Raw genomic sequence first — 24,862 nt, 5'->3', positions numbered from 1 at the left:
TTTGAGTCTTTTAAATTCTAATAGGGGGATTATTTGGGAAGATACACACTCCATAGAAAGACTGTAGGCCATCTTGGAAGGCAGGAGAGGCCAAAATCAGGTCTTAAAGGCAAAGGGTTAAATACTGTTAGAGAGTAAAATGACGTGTGCTGGAGCAGGGTGCCAGTGGGTCTTGTTCTGAGAACTTAAAGCTGAATGTTGGAAATACTGAATTTTGACTGTATCTGGCATGTTGCACATCCTGAGGAATTTTTAAATATATACAAGTAAACTGATGCTTACTTAACAAAAAGTTGGTGGTGGGGCTCTATTGATTTTATTTGAGTTTCTCACATGAGTCTTATGCAGTCAAAGCTGAAACTGAAAGCATTAGGGACTTAAAATTCATAAGTAAATATTATTTTAGTGGAAGCAGTTGTTCTCTTATGTCTCCATATTGTTCAACTGTAAGTTTATATTTTGACAATGGGTAAGCAGCGTACTTTCTAGTTTAATAGCCATGTAGTGACGAAGAGGTATTGTCACAACTTTAATGAGTTCTAGGGTAATATGCTTTATTCTTTTTAAAGATGGTCCTTTATTGTCTCATTAAACAAATTTGAATTCACTTAAATTGAAATATATGTTCCAATAATGTAAATAGTAAATGGGGGTCAAGAAAAAAAGATTCATGTGTAGTCTGTTAATTTTACAGATGTGGGAAGAATATCCTGATGTTTATGGGGTTAGGCGGTCAAACCGAAGCAGACAAGAACCATCACGATTTAATATTAAGGAGGAGGTAAGAAAAAACAATGTTTTAAGGGGATATGATCACACTCCTTACCTTACCTCATCCTTTCTGACTCTGGTTTGTATTACCATGAACTTCAGGCATGGGAGTTAAGTGACTGGAAAGCAAGTTTTTTAAACCTAATTCAGCTGGAAAAGCCACATGTGGCTTTAAAAAAAAAATTACCAGGAAATCATGTCATAGAGGGTGCTTTAGTGGAGTGTTATATAAAACTGCCCTTGAAGTTTGTTTGTTTCTCATAGTGCAATTGATTATAGCAAGAAGTTTACTTTTTAAAGCATGGAGTTTGTAAATTCTAGATTTTGTTAACTGGGTCACCAAGCACCGGTGACAATGGAAGTAGTTTCAGATTTTCTGCTGAGAAAGGGAGAGTGTGCCTAAGTGATTATTTTACCTAAATGGTTAAAATTCGGTTTCCGAGTTCATTTTAATGTGCAATATAAAATGTTGAGTGCCTATTTACTTTCTGAGATTGAATAGATTGATGATTTTAAAAACTAGTGTTATATATTGGATTTTGTTCTCTCTATAGAATCAGACCTTTCCTCAGTTTGTGTGAAGTTTTGGGGGAAATCCTCTGTTTTAACTCTGTGTTAGGTTTATAGCCTACATTCTGAAGAGGTGTTCTTCGGTCTCTCAGTGAAATGTCCCCTCTGCCTTCTTTGGCGGACTTTGCTGTTCTTAACTATGTAACGTCCCACTGATAACAGTTAAATATTAGTAGCCAAAGGTTAATGAGTTTGGGGCAGTAAGTATACTTTAAAAATGTGATTGACCATAACACATGCACAGCATTTATGCTGTTTTATTTTGAGTGACCTCTGAGCTGGTTACCCTTAGTTAGCTTTCTTTTTCCTTGTTTGTTATAACCAAGCACATGGTGTATATACCTTTTCCCTTTTGTATATAAATTAACACATTGTTGGTAGGTCACAGGACCAACAGAAATGGGAGTATCTTGCCGATTTAACACCTGGGGAAAAGAGCTGCTCAGATGTCCGTGACTGGAATCGCTTGCTCTGCTGCTGTCAGCGGAGTACTGCTGGCTCATGACTGAACAAGCGCTTTATTGAGTCTGAAATGAAACAGGTTCTTAGTCACCACCTTTAAAGGCACACTAAATGTTGTGTGGCATTTTCATGCCAGACATTCTGTATCAGCACCCAGTATGGTCGCCATTAGACATGGGTCTTTTAAAATGTGTATTAGGTAAAATTAGGTAAAATGAAAAGTCCATTCCCAGGTGACACCAGCCACATTTCAGGGGCTCAGCCACGTGTGACTGCTGGCTGCTCAGTGGGCCACTGTAGACACAGGATGTTTCCTTCATCACAAAATTTTATTAGACTGTGTTCTCTTAGAAGTCCAGCTGAAACAAATACTTCTTGGCGTTACAGGTAACTCAGCAGTAAGAGACAAATTAATTTTCAAAACGAAAGAGTGAACACCACCAAACAGAGGCTTAGGTGTCTTTCTGTCTGAAAGCTCATATTGAGTAATGTTGCATTGAGTAGATCGTGGAACCGGGGTTCGTGTTGTCCCTGAGAACTGTGAACTAAAGTCTGTGATCTTTTTCCCCCCTCACACCCTGAAGGCAAGTAGCGGGTCTGAGAGTGGGAGCCCAAAGAGAAGAGGCCAGAGGCAGCTGAAAAAACAGTAAGTCTCCCCTGGGGTGGTCCTGCCTGGGGAGTTGGAGCGTGCGGCTGTCTCCGGGCCTGCCTGCCTTGTGTCTGCAGTGCGCCCTGGGCCCCAGAGCCTGCTTCTGTCTCTGCTGTCTTGGCTTCCTGTCTGTCTGAGTCTGCTGCAGCAGCAGGGGCATTTGAACGTTGGGCTGCTTTTCAGGGCACACCACAGCTATTCCATCTGATTTGCCCTATTAGCCCCATTATTTTTATTTTTTTCTTAAAAATGTGCACAAATCCCAAACATACAGGCATTTGGTGTTCTGTTCCAGTTAAGCAAGGAACACATTTAGACTGGCTGTTTTTCCTGTTCATTTGTTCTCTGTGTTGGCGTGATAAAATTATACTGATTGGACACCCATTTTAATATGAAATACCTTATTGTGTCTGTGTAGTTTTACTGTTGGCAGTTCATAAGCAAGAAAATTTTAATTCATGAGGTTAATGTGAAATTCCTTTATGATATGGATTATATATTTGTTATTGTAAAACTTTAAAAACTCTACTTATGGTAAAAAAATTTGACTTTTTTTGAGAAATAATTCAATCTTTATGGGGTGGAATGTATGAATCCCTTTGACAAACTGAATTCTACAGCCTGTCTTCTCAGAAAAATACTCAAAACCCTGCACACAAATTCAGGGGTTTCTCATGGTAAACGGTTGTCCTTGGCTCTTGTTGAGAGTCTCAGTTATATCTTCTCTGTTTTAAAGTATTGTAATCCTTAACTTGGGCTTGCCTAGAAACTCAGCTGGTAAAGAATCCTCCTGCGATGCAGAAGACCCCAGTTCAGTTCCTGGGTCAGAAAGATCCCTTGGAGAAGGGATAGGCTACCTGCTCCAGTATTGATGGCCTTCCCTGGTGGCTCAGACAGTAAAGAATCCAGAATCCATCTGCAATGCAGGAGACCTGGGTTTGAGCCCTGGGTTGGGAAGATCCCCTGGAGGAGGGCATGGGAACCCATTCCAGTGTTTTGGCCTGGAGAATTCCATGGACAGAGAAGCCTGGTGGGCTATACAGTCCATTGGGTTGCAAAGAGTCAGACATGACTGAGTGACTAAGCACAGCATAATTCTTAAGCATTTGGCCAGAGGCACAGTAACGTGAGTCTTTAAATTTCCCCATCTCTAAAATAGGGTAATACTTATTCTGGTAACTTAACACAGTTATTAGAAACTATGCTCAGAAAAGTCATAGTGTTTAATTTTGCCCTGCCCAGAGGGCACACAATTTCCATTTGTGTTTTAAATATTTCATTAGAGTTGCAGAAATGATGACTGTAGGCAAGCCCCTGCTTCGTGGCAGCTCAGAAGGCTCTATCCCCATTCCAGGGCCTGCTTAGGAGATCTCAGTTTCCCAGGCTAAAGGCTTCAGAGGCTTTTTGGGAAGTCCATGCATGTGTTTTTTCCTCCACCGTCTGTCTACATTCTGCAGGTCCATTGGTAGGAATCTAAATGTACTGTATTTGAAAACCTGAACTCCTAATTATTTTTTGGCCACTGTACATGTGGGATCTTAGTTCCCTGACCAGGGATTGAACCTTTCATCACTGGAGTGGGAGCGCAGAGTCTTGACCATTGAACCACTAGGGGAAGTCCCTGAACACCTCATTTATGTAGCTTTATTTGGGTGTGAGAATCCCTCTAGCTTTCAGCCCCTGGGTAATACATCAGACTTGGTATTTTGACTGATTTCTGTATTTGCTTTTCCCTCTCCTTTCAATCCTGAGAGCTCTCCCAAGTTTGGCAGCTCTCAGAGGCCCTTGTGACTGTTCTTTGCCCGAGTAGAACCTTTCCACTTCTTGTCGGGGAGAGGGAGAGGGGATGTCTTCTGTGAGGCTGCTTGTCTACTTCTGGGCTCTTGCTTAGGAACTTATCGTAAGCGGAGGTTTTCCTCATGCCTGTTTGTCTGGGCCCCCCTCCTCTGGGCAGCTGGAGGGCACTGGGGTTTGTGGAGAGCTCTTTTCCTGAGTCGGTTTAGTTAGTAACATGGATTAAGGGAGGTCCTGCAGGTGCTGAGACTCAGGTCACGAGAGGCGGCACTGCTGGGCCCTCTGTGGTCTCAGCAAGGGGGACGACCTAGTGTGTGCGCACATGGGCTTCAGAACTGGACATTGTGGACATTGTGAAATATTAGCACAGGGCAATGTTTTTCCAAAACACTGCAGATTGTCTCACAGATTTTAAAGTTTTTAAAAGGAACCATTTTTTAAACTTTTTTGGGGGGATTAATTTCAAAGAGTTGAAAAATTTTAAGGGTAAGAGCAGTACAAGGAATCCTGTATACTGAGATTCACCACTGTGTACCGTTTTTGCCCCATTTGCTTTCTCATTGTGAGAGTTCTCTTTATATATATTTATGTATACACACAAGGTAATGTTTTTTTTCTGAGCCATTTCAGACTAAGATTCATAAACCATGGTCTTTAACCTCTAAATACTAAGTGTGTATTTTCTAAGAATAAGGATATTCTCTTTTGTAAGCAAAATACAATTTTAAGGTAAATAGATTTAACATTGCTACAATACCGTTGTCTAATTTGGATTCCAATTTGGTCATTCAACTCAACAGTGTCATTTATAATATTTTTCTACGCACAGTACAGAATCCAGTCTCAGGTTAAATATTGTATTGGATGTCAGCTTTCATTAGTCTGGAGCACTTTCACAGACTTTATTTGCTTTTGTGACATTGACACTTTAAGGACTACAGTCTTGGAAGGGACTAACTGCTGGCGTCATGTGATTAGCATTTTAAAAGCTTAGAGGAGGAAAACATTCTTTTAATTAATTGGCAATTCTTTATGGTCCAACTCTCACATCCATACATGATTACTGGAAAAACCATAGCTTTGACTCTATGGACCTTTGTTGTCAGAGAGATGTCTCTGCTTTTTAATACTCTGTCTAGGTTTGTCATAGCTTTTCTTCCAAAGAGCAAGCATCTTTTAATTTCATGGCTGCAGTCACTGTCCACAGTGATTTTGGAGCCCAAGAAAAGAAAAATCTGTCACTGCTTCCACCTTTTTCCCATCTATTTGCCATGAAGTGATGGAAGTGGATGCTATGACCTTGGCTTTGAACGTTGAGTTTTAAGCCAGCTTTTTCACTCTATATTTTACCTTCATTAAGAAGCTCTTTAGTTCCTTTTTGCTTTCTGCCATTAGAGTGGTATCATCTGCATATCTGAGGTTGTTGATATTTCTCCCAACAGTCTTGATTCCAGCTTGTGATTAATCCGGTCTGGATTTCTCATGATGTACTCTGCATAGAAGTTAGATAAGCAGGGTGACAACATATAACCAACACACTCCTTTCCCAAGTTTGAACCAGTCTGTTGTTCCATGTCCAGTTCTAACTTGCTTCTTGACCTGCATAGAGGTTTCGCAGGAGGTAGGTAAGGCAGTCCCTATTCATGCTGTCCTAATTTGTAAAATGTTGGGTAGGATTTCTGCTGACTCATTGCAGTCCCAGTAGTGTTCAGCTCCACTGAACAGTGGTTCCAGAACCCTCTTTTCCACCTGGAATTTAAAAAATGATTTTGTCTGTAATCATTTGAAGTTACTCTCCTGAGATTATAGTTGAGATTATAGTTGTTTCTTCCTTGCCAGTGCAGCAAAGGAGTCTGTCACAGTCCTGTGACACAGCAGAAGAGAGTCCTTGTTAGAACAGACTTATCCTCTTCATTGAGACTTGCTTCTGAACACCATCCTCTTTGGGAAAATCGACTGAAAATCAGTGACGTTAAAGCAGTTGGTTCCCTGTTTTCCTTATCTGCCTTCTAAAGTGGAGGAGAAAGGAGTTCCCTTCTTTGAGCTCTTAAAGACAGTTAATTAGGAAGCCTCAGTGGCTCTTGGCCAAATTTTAGGCTTATTTTATTTTAAAATGGCTTTTGTTCATTCCCTTCTTTATAGTTGTTTAGATTTGATTTTTCCCAGTAAAGAAAAAAGGAATCCACTTTTTCCCAGTAAAGAAAGAAAACCATACCTAGTTAACTTGCATTCTGACTTTTTCCTGTCTATTTATATGGCCTTGAGGCCTCAGTGGTCAAATCTTGGTATTTTTTTCCCCCCCAGTTCCCAAAATTTTGGCCAAAGTTCCATTGAGTCCCATTTAGGGAATCCCACTGGTGGCTTCTTAGAACTGGATCTGGCAATTCAGGTCTCCTTTAACATGGAAAATATTTCAATCATGATCCCATATTTGAGACTTCTCTTTGTAGCCCAACTTATAATGTATGGCTTAGTCAGGGAGTCTTCCTCCTATAGTCTACATTATTTGAGAAGCCAGCAAACTCGAGGGGTGGATGTTGGTTTCACCTGTTGGAGAGCCAGGGTTGGGGCAGTAATCTGTTAGTAATTGATTGCCCTTTTCACTTCACCACTTATACAGAATTAACAGTATTGCTGGTCCTAACTTGCCCCCTCCCCCACCATTCTTGAAAATTAAAATGAAATTTGAAATAATCCACCAATTTCAGATACATATATATAAAACTCCTTTCAACCTTTTAACCCTCTTAACTGTTCAGCTCCTCCTGGAATGGTCTTCAGTAGGTTCTGTTGAGAATAGCAGAAATGTGGGTTGACATACACCAAACAGCTTGTTCCCACTGGGCTTGATTTTCCCTCTGTGTGGGAAGAGTACTTTGGACCAGTTGCTTGGCTAAGTTTTTGTACCTTCTCATATTGGAAGATTCGAAGTCCTCTTGGTTATCTGTACGTCTACAGATCTGCAGTTTAACTGGAAAACTCTCAACCTCCATTCTCTCAGTGTCTACTGCCACTTTAGTCTCTAAAATTGTTGAAGCAGACCTCGTTAGCTACTCTGATATAACAGTCTCAGTTCCTGGCAGAGTTATAGAAATTACGAATAATACTTGATTGTAGATCTTTCTCATCTCATCTGCTTTCTGTTAGGTCTTACGTGCATGTTCTTTCAAGCTTGTTTCCTGTGAAACCACTGCTCTCCAGTTTGACTGTGTAAGCTCCTTCTAAGGGGTAAATAAACTGTTCTAGTCTTGGCCAAGGAAGGCTAGATCCTTAGGTGCCAGTCTCCCCACTGCTGGAGACATCTTTTTTCCTCCTGGCCATCACCATCTATTCCTTGGATCCTTTAGAACACATTTATTATATGAGGCGCTAGGAAACGAGAATAAGGCGGGTGCCCAAAGCCCAAAGTATGGTTTGCTTTAAAGAGGGAGGGATGGGTATTGGTGATAATAGCAGACCTTAATATTTTACCAGTCACCATCCATAAGTGCGCCCTACCTGTCTGGCAGACTGATAGGGTTCATTCTTTGTATTTAACAAAGATGTATCTCCACTTGCCTGCCTTTGTGCCAGTAGAACTTGAGTAATGTACGTGGAAGTGCTCTGTGGCCTTTTCATGGAAGGCTTGAGAACATTTTCTTTCCTGGTGTTTCGACTGAATCAAGTGTAGGACTGTTTAGAAAGGTTCTTCCACTATTACTTTGAGTTATTTTCCCATGAAGAATATTGACTTGACTTTGCAATTTGACAGCAGTTGTCTTTAACATAACCTCATTTTCTATACAGAGACCCAGAGGCACATGGTAATTGTTTTGTTTAGAGAGAAATCCTAAACCAGGTTCTTGCCTGTTGAGTTTTTTGTTTCCCTGGATGTTTCTTGACCAGTTGCTATTATGTGTATTCCTTCCTTCTTCCCTGCAGGTGGGAAATGAGCTGAGTTCCTGTGATTTCTTTTTTGGTCTTCAAGGAAACTTCAGAAACTGTTGGGGCATAGCAGGGCACCTATAGGGTATGGCTCTCCCACGCCATCCGTTATCTTGACGAGCAAAAGGACACCTACTGTATTTAGTGATTATTAAAACTACTTCATTAGCTGGACAGGTTAATTAGTGGGTGGCAGGTTTATCATTGATAACATAATTTTAGGGATTGTTTAATCAACACATTCTGAAGATAGCTAGTGTAGTACTCAGAGAACTCTCTCAGTAGTATCAGCATCATCTGAATTTGGTAACATTCAGATTTTTAGGCCTCACATTAGACCTCCTGAATCAAAAACTGGCTGTGGCCCAGAAAACTCTTTGAGCAAATCCTTTATATAGTTCTGATCCATACTAAAATTTGAAAACCTCTGATCTAGTATATATTATAGCTTCAGTCTGATCAATGATAATAGTAAATAAAAATAAAATATTAGAGAATTGGCAACATTTTTTTTTTTTTTAGAACAAATAGTTAAAAAAAAAAATACAGCCTTAGCTTCATCATTTATTTTGATACCAAATACAAAATAGGAATAGGTATTACACATCTCAGGAAGGAGCCCAACCAAAATTTGGAGCTAAAACTAATCTGTTAGCATAATATCTAAAATATACATGTTCTGCCTTGTTTTGCTCTTCTGCTTGAAATGGGTTTTGTCAGATTCTTCAAGCGAAACGATCTTTAGGAACTCTTTGAGAAAAAAAAAAAAAAATTTTGCTTTGCTTTTGATCACAGAGAAAAATGGAAACGGGAGCTCTCGGAAGATGAACAGGAACAAGGCTCCAGTGCAGAGAGCGAACCAGAGCAGACAGTGAAAGCCAGAAGACCTGTCCCCAGAAGGTGCCGTGCGTGCTTGGGCGTCCCTGCCTCTGGTTGAGCTCAGTCTGTGTTAGGTTGAGGAGGACGGTGTAGTACTGGCACGGGGGCCTCAGTTGCCAAGCTGCAGTGTGTTGTGACTCTGGATTCTGAATGCCTGATTAACTTCTTGCTCATCTGCATCGTTAGCAAGTAATTAGATGACTGAGCTGCTGTGGATTTTGTGTGTTTGCACGGTACATAGGTAGAGAGTGAATCTTGCTGTTTCATATTCCAGGTGGACTGGTTATGAGGAACAAATATATCTTCCACTCTTAAAAAAAATCTCTCTGTGTATTTGACCAGGGTACAGATTCTTTTGGGGAGAACTAATTTTTCCTACGTTTAATTGGCTGATCGAAACATACTTGACTGTTTATTACCCTGTTCGTACCATCTGTATTGACATTAAGCAAAGAATCTGTCCAGAGATGGAAGTAGGTGGAGGTGGGAAGAAACTGGTAATTTCTGATCAGACAGATGGCAACAAAAGGTATTGGTGATGGGGGGAGGAAGACAGGAGGCAACGAGGCCCCAGGAAGATTTTTCTCCTTGCAGTGTTAGGAGGGGTTGGCAAATGTTGTCTTGGGCCAAATCCCACTCCCCCCACCCCCCCATTTTTATGTGGCCTGTGAACTCAATATAGCTTGTTTTTAAAAAGTTTTTGTGATGTGGACCATTTTAAAAGTCTTTATTGAATTTGTTACAACATTGCTTCTGCTTTATGCTTTGGTATTTTTTGACCACAAGGCATGTGGGATCCTAGCTCCCTGACCAGGGTTCTGCATTGGAAGGCAAAGTCCAACCCCTTGGACTACTGGAGAAGTCCCTCAGTATAGCTTCTGGTGAACATTTGTAGTTTCGTGATAAGGAACACTAAATTCGAACACTAATTAAGTGAAATGCTATCATCACTTCAAAAAGAATTCTGTTCTTCTTATTAGTAGATGTTGTATCACAAAAAATACACTTGATCATTATTATTTTATTTTGAATTTTTCCGTAAAATATTTGTTGAAATTTATTTTCTCTTGTTAGGTAAGTACCTTTGTGGTAGCCTCAACTTTGCCTCTTGTCTGAGAAAGTAAAAAATACTTATCCTCTGGCCATTTACAGCAGAAATATTTGTCTGTCCATGGCTTAGGATGTTGTACCTGCCCCCTCACCTTCCACCCCTGTAGGGAGATTCATTAGTGTTGTCTCCTTTCATCTGAGTTTCAGCTCTCAGCCCTGGAACCCACTCCAGGTCTGTCTTCTAGATTTTACCCATCTTTTACTGACTCTCTGGTCATCTGTCTGTGTCGTGTTGGTTATGGCAAGTATGAGAGAAAGAGATGGCTGTGATTGTGAGTTTCCGTCACCGTCTTTCTCCTCTCACCTTTTCGCCGCTGCTGGAGTACTTGATTTCCTTGTGAGAGCTCCTAGTCTGTGGCCCTCCGTCTTGGCTGCAGGGGTGGCGCCGCCTGCAGAGGGCCGATCTCCTCAGCTGTGCCCGTGGTCTGTGGCAGGGCACAGTCTCTCAGGTAGTCTCCAAGGTGTCTTTTATGTACATGGAAGAAAAAATATGTGTAGTTATTTCTTGTCCTTTACTTCTTTATACAGATGATAACATTCCATGCATCATCTGCATTTTTCTTTCATTATCTCTCTTGGAAATCTTTCCTTACCAATGCACAGAAAACTACTCCCTCTCTATTGTTTTTTATGGTCGCAGGGTATTCTGTTTTCAGACCCTGATGCTGGGAAAGATTGAAGGCAAAAGGAGAATGGGGTGACAGAGGATGAGATGGTTAGACAGCATCACTAATTTAAGGGGCATGAATTTGAACAAACTCTAGGAGGTACTAGAAGACAGAGAGCCTGGTGCAATCCATGGGTTGCAGAAAAGTCTGACGTAACTTAGTGGCTGAACAACAATAACAAGTATTCTGTTTATTGAACTAGTTCCCACTTGATGACCATTCAGTTTTTCTAATCTTTTGTTATTGCAAATACCACAGTGAATAGTTTACTGTGCCTGTATCAGTTTATATCTGTTTGTATCTTTTACTTATTCCCAGAAGTAAAATGGTTACATTAGTAACTTTGGTAGATATTTCCAAACTGCCCAGAAAAGAGCTGCCCTCAGCAACAGGCTGTGTGTATTGTGGTGTCAGGCGATCCTAAGGAGCAGTGGAGAGTTGTTGCCTGAGAACCCCCAGTGCGGTCCTCCCTTCATCCTTGCCAGGGATGGGTCCCAGGAGCCTTGTGTTAAATAGATGCCAGAATCCGCGGATGCTCAAGTCCCTTCCTTACATGAAATGCTTTGCTGTTGTATTCCGTGTAGACTAGGCCTCTCCTCCCGTGTACTTTTAGTCATCTGTTGATTACTTTTAATACCTGCTGCAATGTTAATACTTATGTAAACAGCTGCTAATGCTCAGCAGTTTCAAGATTTGCATTTGGGAACTTTGTGGACTTCTTTTCCCCCCAGATAAGTTTTTGATCCCTGGTTGGTTAAGTCCGTGAGTGTGGGACCTGCAGTCACAGCGGTTGACGGTGTCTCCTGTAAATGACTGGAGGGTGTCAGCAGTAGAACCGTTTTGTTTCTAGTGAAGCAGATTTCTCATGAACTAGAATCTCATGGAACAGGACCTAGGAATATTCATGTCTTAACATTCCCTTGGTTAATCTCTATGGTAAGCCCTGCTCTGGGCAGTACAGTTATATAGATTTGAAGTAGACACCAAATGATGAAATAAGGACTTGGCCATTTTTCCTTTTCTCACTTTAGAACAGTGCCCAAACCTCGTGTTAAAAAGCAACCTAAGACTCAGCGTGGAAAGAGGAAAAAGCAAGACTCTTCTGATGATGAGGATGAAGATGATGAAGCTCCCAAAAGGCAGACGCGCCGCAGAGCAGCTAAAAATGTGAGGTAGGTGATGTCCCGGAAGGGTTTCATTAGTGAGAGGAAGGGGCATAGTGTAACTGGCTAGAGCTTGCTGTTAATAGGTCCAGGATCAGACATTTGACAGGTGAAAATAATGACCTGTGTCTTGAGATTGTATTCAGAAAGGTTCTTTCAAAAAGAATGGTCCTGGCCAATAGGAAAATGGAAATAATAGTGATAAATCATATCAAGCCTTCATTCCTCTGAAGAGAACTACTTCAAGTTCACGTTTCCTCGAGTGGTAGTGACATTATCTTCATTTCATACCATTCTTTGGGACTTCCCTGGCAGTCCAGTGGTTGAGACTCCATGCTTCTAATGCATGGGGTGCGGTTTCGATCTCTGGTTGTGGAAATAAGGTCCCACAGGCGCTGTGGTTTGGCCAAGAAAATAACAAAAATAAAAGTATAGCACTGTTTTTAGGAAAGACATTTGGATTGCAGTCTTGCTTTTGAATTACACTTTCAATCAGATAAATTCCTTTGAGTTTCAGCTTATATAGTGTTGGGCTTCCCTTGTAGCTCAGCTGGTAAAGAATCTGCCTGCAATGCAGAAGACCTGGGTTCTGTCCCTGGGTTGGGAAGATCCCCTGTTGAAGGAAAAGGCTACCCACTCCAGTGTTCTGGCCTGGAGAATTCACTGGACTGTATAGTCCATGGGGTCGCAAACAGATACGACTGAGCGACTTTCACTTTCTTTATATAATGTTACTTGGATGTAATAATCTTATCAAGGTTATGATAGTGTATGAATAATTAATAGAAAATGAAATAAAGGAATAGATACAAAACATACATATTTTACTTTATACCAGTCAGAGGGCAGTTAATTTCATTTTAGAGGGTACATAGTTTTCTTTTGGTCTACTTAAAGATGGTGAAGCTGAATCCTGAAGTTATTAATAACCTGTTAAGTGAATCCAGTTAACAATTTGAAAGCTAAGACTAGGCTTTGAATATATTAATGTGTAGCTTAGCACTTTTTCCTCCTATAGCTAGCTGTACTGCATCCAGCATTGTGTTTTTCTCTTTTGTAACTCCCAAACCCTTTGTTGTTAATGTAATATATGGTGGAAGGTTATGTTTTAATATTTTTAGTACCAGGAAGCATGCTCAGTGACTTGAAGACTTAAATTTCATATTCTTGTTATTGGGAGACAAAATGCAGGGTTGATGCATTAATCTTAGAACCAGTTTTTTCATTAGGCAATTTTTTTCATTATGCATTTTCTTTCTTCGTAGTTGTTTCCTTGTTTATACATAATAATGATGTCGTTAAAAAATGAAAACATAAGAATGTCCTTGTAGTTTTCTGTGTCTTGCTTACAAAAATCACTTTAGTCAGTTTTTATTTTGAAATATGAGTTAGCCTTCCTGCCGCTATCTATAAACATGCAGTAATACTTTAAGCAGGAACAAAAAAATGAACTTTGAGCCTACTTTATCATGGCTGATCTGCAAAACACCATGTTGGAGCCAAAAGGGTTGTCCTAATGATCTTACATATGGTGATTTTGGATCTGAAAAGATAGTTTCTTATTTATTCGGCATTATTCCTCATGCAGTTATAAAGAAGACGATGACTTTGAGACTGACTCAGATGACCTCATTGAAATGACTGGAGAAGGAGTTGATGAACAGCAGGATAATAGTGAAACTATTGAAAAGGTCTTAGATTCAAGGCTGGGAAAGAAAGGAGGTATGCAAAGACAGTGCTTCATTCTCGCTATAGGTGGCAACAAGCGTTAGGGCAGGGAGCGCAAATGTTGAAGGAGGAATGGATTTAAGGGTCACTGTTGCCTTAGGCACAGGAACAGCTTCCCTTTTTCTAGCTTTCTTAACCGCCTGTGGCCAGGGCCCTTCCCTGTGGCCTCTGCTGTTAGCTCCCTGAGTTCTTTCTGCTCCTCTTGTTTCTGCTTGAATGCTGCTGCTTCCTTGTCCATCTCCTCAGCCTGCTGCTTGCGTTGCTTCAGGAGCTTCTTGCCACCTTTGCGGCTAGACGTGGTTCCTGCTGCCACTTCCCTGCCATTGGAAGCTGGCAGATTACTTTTTCTCTCTGCTCAGAAAGGCCCAAATTTTATGTATGTAGCTTGAGTTAGTAGGGACCAAAACAAAAGGATGTTGCTGTTCCGTATTTATTGTGTTTGAACACAAAGATTTCTTTGATTTCACCAGCAAATTTTAGAATGTTTAAATGGGAAAAATTGGGTTTGCATCTTGAAAACATTTGAAATTGCTGGGCATGTTCATTCTGTATTGTTTGTGAATATCTGCATATTTGAAGATAAAGGATTTTAGTACTTCATCCAAAAAGAGACTCTTTAACAACTGTGTATTTGGAAAGCTTTTCAGGGTCTGGTTTCATACTTCTTAAAATTTAACTGAATCTTTTTCAGCCACTGGAGCTTCTACCACTGTGTATGCAGTCGAAGCTAATGGAGACCCTAGCAGCGACTTTGACCCTGAAAAGGATGAAGGCGAAGTCCAGTACCTCATCAAGTGGAAGGGCTGGTCATATATCCACAGCACATGGGAGAGTGAAGAGTCCTTACAGCAACAAAAAGTGAAGGGTCTAAAAAAACTAGAGAACTTCAAGAAGAAAGAGGATGAAATCAAGCAGTGGTACATTACCTTTCCTAGATAAAAGAAATACACTTGCAGCCTGGGGGAAGGGAGAGTTTTTAAATAGTGGAGAACATGACTGTCTAGAATATCAAATTTTGCCTCTGTCAACTGAATGAACGTGGAGGCATCCATGGTTACCTTTTATAAAACTGTGACCTGAAGATAATACATATTTTTATGTATAGCCAGGAAGTCTGTAGAGTTTAATAATAACAACGAGTTTATGGGGCGTTTTTCAGATCTGATCTTGTTGTCAGTCCTTACGGTAAGCCTGTGAGATTTATACAGAGTGTTACTTGTTGACAGAGTGAGCTACAGAGCAGCTCTGTGGGCCCCGGACTCCCGCAGCCTGAGTCCAAGGCTCATGTCCTTAAGCACCTTGTTACTTTCTCTGGTTATGCTGGCATAGCCTGGATGTCAGGAGTTTAGTGTTCTAGAACTCTCTGGGATATGGTATACTTAAAACGAATCTTGGTTTTACAGTTTACTGAAATGATGTGACAGGAATGTTCTGAAACTGTGATCACCTTGTGGTTTTTAGCTTGCTTACAGCTTTGAACATGTCAAGTTGTATGAGAAACATGGGGCTACAATACACACACCCCTAAACTGATAATAAATAAGAAGTGTAAGTTCCCCCTGGAGACACACACTTCAGTATCATGTGATCAGGTTAATTAGTGTTAGTAATAGGGACAAATGGGTTCCAATTCCTGTTTTATTACTGTGCAGAATATGCTATTTTAGTAAATCAGATACTTTTTTTCTTTGAGTCAACAACAAAATTATATATCTCTGAGGTATGGGTAGTTTGTAAAGAATCATTAGAATTTTGAAAGTCCTTGAAAGTTATAGTAGTATTTAATTTCAAGTTGCTGGTGGTGTTTTATAACTGAGAATAATTGGTTTTCTAAAAATGTCAACATTTAATCACTCCTAAAGTCCATCAGATATGAAAAAAAGACATCTTTTCTTATAATCTGAGTTTTATTGGCCTTGTCTGTTAAGATATATGAATTTATCACAGATCACATGAATTTATCACACAAAATAGTTATTTTTAGGTTTCTTTATAAACAGGCCACATCAGCAAGAACAACTGGTGTGTCCTTTAAGTCTGAGGTTTCAGTGTTTCTACAAGTCTTACATGTTTTTCTTAAAATCTCTGGCCTAATTATTAGTACAAGATCACTAAAGGGACATATGAAAGTAAAGACTAAGTTTCCTTTCCTGTTTTGACTTTGCATTGATAGATGAGTATGGATTCTCCAGATCTAATTAGTATGTACTCTTCCTCGTTTGACTTCTGGCCAGGTTAGGGAAGGTTTCTCCTGAAGATGTGGAATATTTCAACTGCCAACAAGAGCTGGCCTCGGAGCTGAACAAACAGTATCAGATCGTAGAAAGAGTAATAGGTAAGTACATGGAAACTCATTTAAGCAGTGTTGGAGTTCCAGGAATAAAGGAACTTTTTTTTGGGAGTAAGGTATAGATACTAAAAAATGCATTTTTGCAGGTGTAAATTTGGAGAATAGTCAGATGCCTAGATTTATTTTGAAGGAAAAGCTAACAAGACTTGCTGGTAGATTTGGAGATGGGGGAAGACAGAGGGGTGGTGTCAGTATTCTTGACCTGAGCAAATAGGAGATTGGAGGTACCATTTACTGAAACAGCAAGACTGAGGGAAGAGAAGTCAAGAGCTTAGTTTGTCAGTTTGATATACTTCACAGTCATCTAAGTGGATAGTATTGTGAAGGCTGTAGAGGATGTGAATCTGGAGTTTAGAACTCAGTCTTAGCTGGAGATTGAAACTTGAGAATTTATCTGTGTGTAGATAGTATTTAAAGCCTAAGGTTTAATGAGATCATCAAGAAATGTACACATGGTGAGAGCAGAAGTCTGAGGGCATTCCAGCTTTTGAAAGTTGTGAAGAAACCAGCAGAGGAGAGTGAGAAAGGCCCGTCAATGAGGTGGCAGCCAGGGGGTAGGCGTGCCAAGCACCGGGTAGCTCAGGAGGCAGGTGGCGTTGCCAGTCAGGGAGGACTGGGGCTTGATCCTTCCGCTCGGCAGTAGTCCTGGCCCGGGGGGATGAATCCCTGGGGTGGTGGGGCTGCAGGTGGGGGTGGGGAGACAGAAATGGGGCCAGATAGGGTTGTGAGAACAACACGGCTGTCTCTTTTTTATTTTTTTAAGACATGAGATAGTAGAGTATATTTGTACTCTTCCTCACAGGGCCTGAAATGTCACTGTTTTCTTGGTTTTGGTGATAACTTACCTAATTTTCCATTTATTTAGCTGTGAAGACAAGCAAATCTACACTGGGTCAAACAGACTTTCCAGGTAAGTGAGAGATCTTGTTTATAAATACTGTCTAAGAGCGATGCATGCTTTGCCATGTGGTGTTGCCTTGGTTACACATAAAACAGAATGTCACCCCTCTCCTTTAATTGGCAGTTGCTGATCTGTAAATTTTTGTGTGAAATAGCTCACAGCCGGAAGCCGGCCCCTTCCAACGAACCTGAGTATCTATGCAAGTGGATGGGACTGCCCTATTCAGAGTGCAGCTGGGAAGACGAAGCCCTGATCGGAAAGAAATTCCAGAGCTGCATCGACAGCTTCCACAGTCGCAACAATTCAAAAACCATCCCCACAAGAGAATGCAAGGTGTGCTGACTGCTGGCCTTTGAGCTTTCAGGGGAAGATGTATTGCTGCAAAGGCCTGGCCACACACATAGATGCTGGGGGGAGAAAAGACTGCAGAAGTAAAGGACAGTTCTCATGTGGAAGAAGATGACCTAATCTTGGTATCAAAGGAAAACCATTAAAACAGGAGAGCAGGATGTGTTGTATAATGGCTTTACTGACTCTTTTCATCTTACTATTTACACAGTTAGATATACCTAGTTCAGAGATACTGTGGAGACTCCTTGAAAGAGTTAAAGCACTTTGAAGAGAAGTGGCAGGAAAAGGAAGTGAGTGAATTCTACAAAAGACAAGAATCTGTACAGGCTGTCTTATTTGATTGATCCAAAGACTGGATCAACCAGTCTCTGCTAGACTGGTTGTACAGATCCTTATCTTTTGTTGGTATTTATTCCCTGTATAAAGTGGAATGCTTGGGTCCTCAGGAATAAAAGTATACGTAAGACATGGCCTCTTTGTCCGAGAGGTTGTCTTCAGATTCATAGCACCAAACCTGTACCTGTAAAAAGCAATGTGTCACTGGAGGTCAGTGAGTGTGACGATATCCAGAGGCAGAAGTCACTGAGCCACAGGGATCACTGAAGGGGTTTTAAAACTAGAGGAAGTTGTGGTACATGAAGTGCCCTACCCTTGAAGAATAGATTGGAGCTGGTTAGACAAGATAAAAGGGGGCCCAGGTTATTGCCCTCTTGTGAAAGATACTAAGAGAAAGATGTTTTTGTAATATAGTTGGGGGACCACCGGGCCTCAGGGTTGGAAGAGGGAGGTGATATTGACAAATCAAAGTGTGTATGTATTGAATACCTTGAAGGATATATTGACTTTATCCTGTGGGTATTGATAAGCCTACCCTCTTGAGCAGAGCAGCAGGCCAGAAACAGTATTTCATTTAGAAAGCTTAATCTAACGACTGTGGGTTGGAGACTCCAGAGTAAGTAACTGTTAAAGCCAGAAGGTCCCACCAGGAAGATGTAGAATAAGCCCCTGAAGGGAGAGTTGGTGTGAGGATGAAGGCAGTAGCAGCAGTTGAAGGGTCAGACAGGAGAAGGTTTGTGGGGAGACTTGGCGGGAGCGGACAGCTGCGAGTGAGGCATCTGATTCTGTTGGCTGCCAGCTGCTCACAGAGGAGAGCTGAGACAAACAGTAATTACCTTATCGGATACTTCAGTAGGATGACCCTTCTTAATAGGGCACTCATTCCAGAGAGTGCTCATCTTCAGAGAAATGCTCCCTGCAAAAAAGGCTTTTGTGGGCAAATCACTCTGGGATGCACTCCTGAATGAGCTTCTCCTGTAAGCTCACGGCATCCACAAACATGGTAGACTTGAAAAGTCACGAGCCATGGGATGCATGTAACTTTTCAACCCAGTGTTTCCCAAACTGAGTTGGCCGTAGAAGACACATTTTGTGCAAACCGTAGAGACATGGCTTTACTAGGCTGCCAAATCTTCACACCTCTGAAGGTGAGAGCAGCATCTTTTCCTTCAGAAAGCCAGACTCACAGAGTTGGGGCTTCAAGGGAGGTGGGCTGCTTTTCAGAATTTACAAATGCTGTTATGGCAGCATAGACAGACTTTCCGAGAGGCATTGTTTTGTGCTGTTTATAGAGTAAGGTAACGCCAAGAGGAAAACAGGTGACTCACTGCCCCACTGTAGAGATGATGTAGAGTAAGTGCTGTTTAACGATGTTCACAAACTTACTTCAGGAAAGAAGCAATAACTAACAAAATCTCGGGCTGCCGTCTGGCTTTGGGGATGTAGACAACAATGCAGGAACTCATGGTCGGTTGGGTGTGGTTGGTGATACAGATGTGAAATTTCAATTCTTATGCTTTAGTGTAGAGTGCACAAATCATGGTTAGCATTTTAACATATGAACAGGTTTGCATATGAAGAAGGTTAACAGGTTAACATATGAAGAAGGTTTTCTTCATACCTGGTCTTTGTTCAATTCTGCATTTCAGGCCCTGAAGCAGAGACCACGATTTGTGGCTTTAAAGAAACAGCCGGCATATTTAGGAGGAGAGAATCTGGAGCTCCGAGATTATCAGCTGGAAGGTCTCAACTGGCTTGCTCATTCCTGGTGCAAGTACGTAGAAGATTATGTTTGATGTTTTCTCTACTGTTTCTGGCTGTTTAACATGTTAGATGCAAAGAATTACTCCTTTTTATTCCCTTCTTCAGGGGATCTTCCCAACCGAGGGATTGAACTTGGGTCTTCTGCGTTGCAGGCAGATTCTTACCATCTGAGCCACCAGGGAAGCCCCATTGTATATTATTATTGTTCTTTGTCACTATGTCATGTCCGACTCTTTTGGGATACCATTGACTGTAGACCACCAGGCTCTTCTGTCCGTGGGATTTTCTAGAATACTGGAGTGGGTTGCCATTTCCTTCCCCCTGGGGATCATCCTGACCCAGAGATCGAACCCATGTCTCCTGGATTGGCAAGTGGATTCTTAGCACTGAGCACAAGGGAAGTCCATTGTATATTATAGAAAAAAAAATCATATATATATATGTGTGTGTGTGTGTGTGTGTGTGTATGTATGTATGTATGTATATATATATTTGATTAAGAGAAATCACTTCTGGGAATTTTCCTGTATGTGTAATTACCACTTTAGCCTGAAGTAAAAAGTACTTTGTTATTTAGTTATTGGGAGGGTAATAGCCAGCGACCTGTGTCATACTGTGTTATTCGTGAGCACAAATAGCAAGATAATTTGCCCAAATCTTTGGTGTGGAAGGAATTATTCTAAGATGAGAGAAGATCTCTAATTTACATACTGGTGCTAAAGAGTCCTGTGATTCCCCTGCTCCCCAATTGCTATACAGGCCATCCCATTTAGAGAAAGTTTTCTGACAGTTGAACTTGTGAAATTATCCTTCACTTTTTGTAATAAGATTACCATAGTCTTGGGAAAAAAGAAGAGAGATGAGACAATGAGGTTTAAAGGTACTTTGAGACTGTACTCATGAATTTTATTCACCAAGTTCAATTGCAGACTCAAGTATTCCCTAATTACTGTGCATTAGGAACCCATGTAGGCCTTGAGAATTTAATAGTGAACCAAGACAAGACAGGATTTCCCTGTCCTCATAGAACATACAGGGTGAAAAGTACCTTTTTAAACCCCCTCAAGGTGTTTTATTTGCAAATAAGTATTATATCCCTTGAAAAAGAATCCAAAGGTTTTCCCTCCTGTGTTTTCATCTTGCTTCTTCATGGTCCATGATGCCCACTGAGGTTGTTGGTACAATGAAAACAAACTGACGGGACGGGAGCAGGCCATTCTGCCATTTTTCTAGATCTTTCAGTTGCACATCAAATCTGGGGCTGGTCACTCCACACTTACGAAGCCTGCCTGTGAGGCTCTCAACAACTTGTACAGCGCAGTGATCATGGATGATTTCAAATTTGCCAGCGTAACCAGGCTTCTTCATCAGGGTTAGAAGCCTGACAGCAGCTTTGGAGCATGGTTTGATAGGCACCTGGCATTTGCCTCTTTTCCACACTGTTGGTATTCCTGAGAGCGCCAGCCTGGACACCCATATGCAGCATCATGGCGGCACAGAGAGGCGAAGGAGGGAGGGGAAGCACCTATGTCTGTCTGCACATTCCTTCCCCAGATGGCAGCTCTTAATTTTGTCAGTATTTGGTGGCAAAGCAAGAATTCTTATTTCAGAATAGACTACAGCTCCAAAGCAAAGACATGTGAGCTGCTTTTCTCAGTGCTGAAAAGATGGTTTTTCATTACGGAGATGCATTTATGTGACTTTCCCAGTTGAGCCATCTGTTTTTTGTCTTGTTAAAATTTATGTAATATTTAACATTCAGTGTAAGAAACAAAGATCTTGAGGTTCGATTCCTTTGAGAATGGAGGTCTGAGGTAACTCCTGTTCTCGATTGCTGGAAGATTATTTTTGTTTCCGAGAATAGTGAGATGTGCGCTTCCTAAAGGACAATTATAAGCTCAGTGGAGCCTTAGAAGTTGTGTAACTAATCCTCTTGCTTTACACTTCAGGACTCTTAGGAGCCCTCGTCCAGAGTCACACCCTGTAGAGTCTTTAAACTCATTAATTCAGAATCAGCTGAAAAAGGCCCAGTTAGCTACTGGGCCCTGGTTGTGGGAACCTTGCATTAAGTAACATGCTGTTTTGGTCTAGTTCCAGAAAAACAGGCAGATCAGACCTCCTTTCATGTGTATAAATGGACAGTGGCAGTTTGCTAGGGAGAGGAAATGTTGGAGAAAATTAACCCTGTTTCCTCCCCAGTGGTGTGAAAAGGTGAGAGAAATAAGAGGGAAATCACTCAGGGATATCTTCTTGGTGAATTAAATGTCTTGTTTTTCTAATCACTTAGTTGTCTTTAACTTGAATATTAGTTTTTGTTCTCTCTGGTCCACTGATTAAGTGTGTATTATACATATGTAAACCTCCCGTGGCCTCATTTTCAAGAACCTTTTTATATTTTCAACCTTACGGCATATATGCATCCTTGGTTTCCTGCCAAATGGACTCTTTTCTATTTCCAGAACATATTTCCTAACTCTGGCTATTTTTTTAAGTTTAAATTAGCTCAAATTAATTAAAGTTTTTTCCTAGTATCTGGACAGTCCTTTCCTATTAGCACCCTGTTGTAATCCTGCCTGTCCCCTAGAGCCGTCTGTCTCAAAGTGTGGTCCAAGGAGTATACCCATATTACAGTGTATCCAGGAGTGCTTGTTAACAATACAGAGTTCTGAGCCCTTTTCCAGATATTCCGATTGAGCAGGTCTGGGGTGGGATTCAGAGATCTGATCTGCAGCCTACCCCTGCTAGATACCAGTATGTTTAAAGGAAGCTCTGTGCACCTGCGGCATGTAGGTCTGGAGAGTAGTGATTACAGCATTAAGCAGCCCAGTGGCAGGCAGTGGAATGGGTGGGCAGTCTGAACAAGGGCCCGTGACTGTCAGGCTGTAGGGCTCACCAGGAGTGGGGTAGCCCGTCTGCCTCTGCCTTCTGCATTGATGGAGCCCAGGGCATGTGCTTTACACCACTATTCCAAACCTGCCTTCTGTTATAAGAGGTAGATGGAAAGCGGCTCTTACAGTAATCCAGACCTCAATTATACTTAGGTTACTTGTTACCCTGCTGTCTTCTGACGCAGGAGACGATTGCAGAGGAGAGGAGAGGAGAGACATTTGAGGCTCAAAACCCCTGACTTGCTGAGGGATATCGTGAGGCCTTGATGCCTCTGCTGTTTGTGCATATACTGTTTTGTTTGTTTTTTGTTGTGAACTGATGATCTTTTTGTTTTTATCTTTTTCTTTCTGCAGAAGTAACAGTGTAATCCTTGCTGATGAAATGGGCCTAGGAAAGACCATCCAGACCATATCATTCCTCTCCTACCTGTTCCACCAACACCAGCTGTATGGCCCCTTTCTTATAGTCGTCCCTTTATCCACCCTCACCTCATGGCAGAGGGAGTTTGAAATCTGGGCACCAGAGATTAACGTAGTGGTTTACATAGGTGACCTGATGAGCAGAAATACGGTGTGTAAACAAAAAGAATTGGGATAGAATCTGTGTTATAAATGTATTTTGGAAATTGACCTAAAGCTATTATAGTCTTTAGTAAAATTGTGCTTCTGACACTGTGCTGTGCCCCTGTTACTGGGACATTTCTGTATCACAAAAATACAATTCTGATAGTCTTAAAAACGTATGCTTACTTTGTAAAGAAAAACAACAGCTGTACATGAATGGGAATCTTTCCTAGATGGATTGCAGTATTAAGTTTTTCTTCTTTCTTTTCTGTGTACTTTCAAGACCACTTAATTTACAAAGGATTATGCGATAGAGTTTACGCCTTATGAAATGTTAGTAGTATTTGACAGAGATAGTACTGAAAATAATTTAGTTCTTAGAATTTGTTTCCTAACTTTTAAAAAATGGGACAGTTGTATAACTTATAAGAAAGGAGTAAAAGGACGGTGAGCTATTTCAGAGCAGCAGACATGAGAATTATTTGTCTGATATCAAAGTTAACTTGAGCATCAGGAACTTGGAACACAGGGGCTTAAGTTTATCTTTGTTTGACAGATCTTTTCTTGGTAACGAGTAACTTTTTTTAAGGTACTGTGTGCCAGGCCCTGTGCTGGGTACTTCATATATATTACCTATAATCCTTATGATAGTCTTTAAAGTAGATGATATTCTTTCCAATCAACTGATGAAGGAAATTGACAGAGAGGTTAACACTTGGCCTCAGGCCAGCTGGACTGTGGCAGAGCTGGGGTTGGGACAAGGATGTGTTCAATCCCAGACCTGGGCTTTTTCACCACTGGATGTACGTTGGAATGAACTGTTTCTAGGAAGTTGCTGATAGTTTCATTGAAATTGCCTAACCTAAACTCTGGCAGATTTCATTGCTCTAATTTTGAGTTTCTAAGTACATAATAGTTCCTCAGTTTGTTGATCCATCCGTTAACCATTAAAAAAGAAAATCTAGATTATGTAGACTTGCTTCAAACACCACTGCACTGAAAGGTGAGGGCAAAGAAAAAGAACTCTAAATAATTGTGGGGTCAGGTACACTTTCTTTTCTTCCCAGTACTCCTTTTCTTTGTTCTTCCTTCCCACTTGATGGTGATTTTCTCAAGCTCTCCTTGACCCATTCTCCATTCCTAACTTGATAACCAAACTGTAGGAGCTTTATCATGGACCATTGTGCTTGCTGGGTGTCCAGTTATGTACTTTATACTTTTGTATGAATGTGTTAGTTTTTATATTTGTTTGCATTGATGTTATTTTCATTCTTACTAGGTTGTATTTTAATCCTGTAAGCCTCCCTTTCCTCCTTCTTGGGGGCCATATCTTACTGCTATATGATTAATGAAATTTCTGACCAAGTCAGAAGTTGGAATTTGTTTTATTTACTAATAAAAGTATGCCCTACCCAAAGAATAATCAAATTATATTTCCTTAAGAAAATTTTCATTCTGGAAGATCTCTAGATAAGTTCAAGTCACCAGGGTTTAATTACTCATGAAATGCATTTTTTTCTCAAATGTATTGGGGCGGGGTAATATGGAGAGAAGACTATTTGAATTCTGGCAATAAAGTTTTTGCTGCTCAGTAATAGATCTTTTAATTCTAACTTGTATTGCTCTGTACTTTGATTGCTTAGATCAGTTTAGAATGTATAAGGTATTCATTAAGTTCTAATTAGATTTAATTTTTTATTTGGCATATTTTGTTGCATCTGTCATAAGACTTGGTGGTGATATAGAAGGCTTAAAGTAGAAATTGTGTCTTAATTTCTATTTTCTCTTATAGATACGAGAATATGAATGGATTCACTCTCAGACCAAAAGGCTAAAGTTCAATGCGCTTATAACAACATATGAGATCCTCTTAAAAGATAAGGTGTGTAATTGGTAACCCAGGAGTGTGACTTGTCCAAATGGTGTGGTCTCTGCCTCCCCCTTGCCATGTTATTTTTCTGTTTTTATTTAAAAAAGCCAACAAATGAAG

At 40.8% G+C, this 24,862-nt stretch overlaps 1 protein-coding gene across 12 annotated transcripts in view; it reads left to right on the top strand.

The window, feature by feature from the left end:
* Nucleotides 1-24,862, top strand: part of CHD2 (chromodomain helicase DNA binding protein 2) — a 108,718-nt gene that overhangs the window by 22,446 nt on the left and 61,410 nt on the right. For 10 of the 12 annotated variants that reach the window (XM_055555473.1, XM_055555472.1, XM_055555474.1 and 7 more), the window contains 12 exons: nt 695-781; nt 2,388-2,449; nt 8,966-9,070; nt 11,859-11,999; nt 13,579-13,712; nt 14,410-14,635; nt 15,953-16,053; nt 16,934-16,978; nt 17,124-17,302; nt 19,306-19,430; nt 22,663-22,879; nt 24,665-24,754. In XM_055555473.1, coding sequence (XP_055411448.1) covers nt 695-781; nt 2,388-2,449; nt 8,966-9,070; nt 11,859-11,999; nt 13,579-13,712; nt 14,410-14,635; nt 15,953-16,053; nt 16,934-16,978; nt 17,124-17,302; nt 19,306-19,430; nt 22,663-22,879; nt 24,665-24,754 — 1,512 coding nt within the window. The remainder of the gene's footprint in view (nt 1-694; nt 782-2,387; nt 2,450-8,965; nt 9,071-11,858; nt 12,000-13,578; nt 13,713-14,409; nt 14,636-15,952; nt 16,054-16,933; nt 16,979-17,123; nt 17,303-19,305; nt 19,431-22,662; nt 22,880-24,664; nt 24,755-24,862) is intronic. The other 2 variants (XM_055555469.1, XM_055555470.1) reach the window with 1 other exon arrangement.

Source organism: Bubalus kerabau, chromosome 19 (genome assembly GCF_029407905.1).
Source record: "Bubalus kerabau isolate K-KA32 ecotype Philippines breed swamp buffalo chromosome 19, PCC_UOA_SB_1v2, whole genome shotgun sequence".
Taxonomy (NCBI): Eukaryota; Metazoa; Chordata; class Mammalia; order Artiodactyla; family Bovidae; genus Bubalus; species Bubalus kerabau.
The sequence above is the reverse complement of the archived record's forward strand: the minus strand, read 5'-3'. Positions and strand labels throughout refer to the sequence as shown.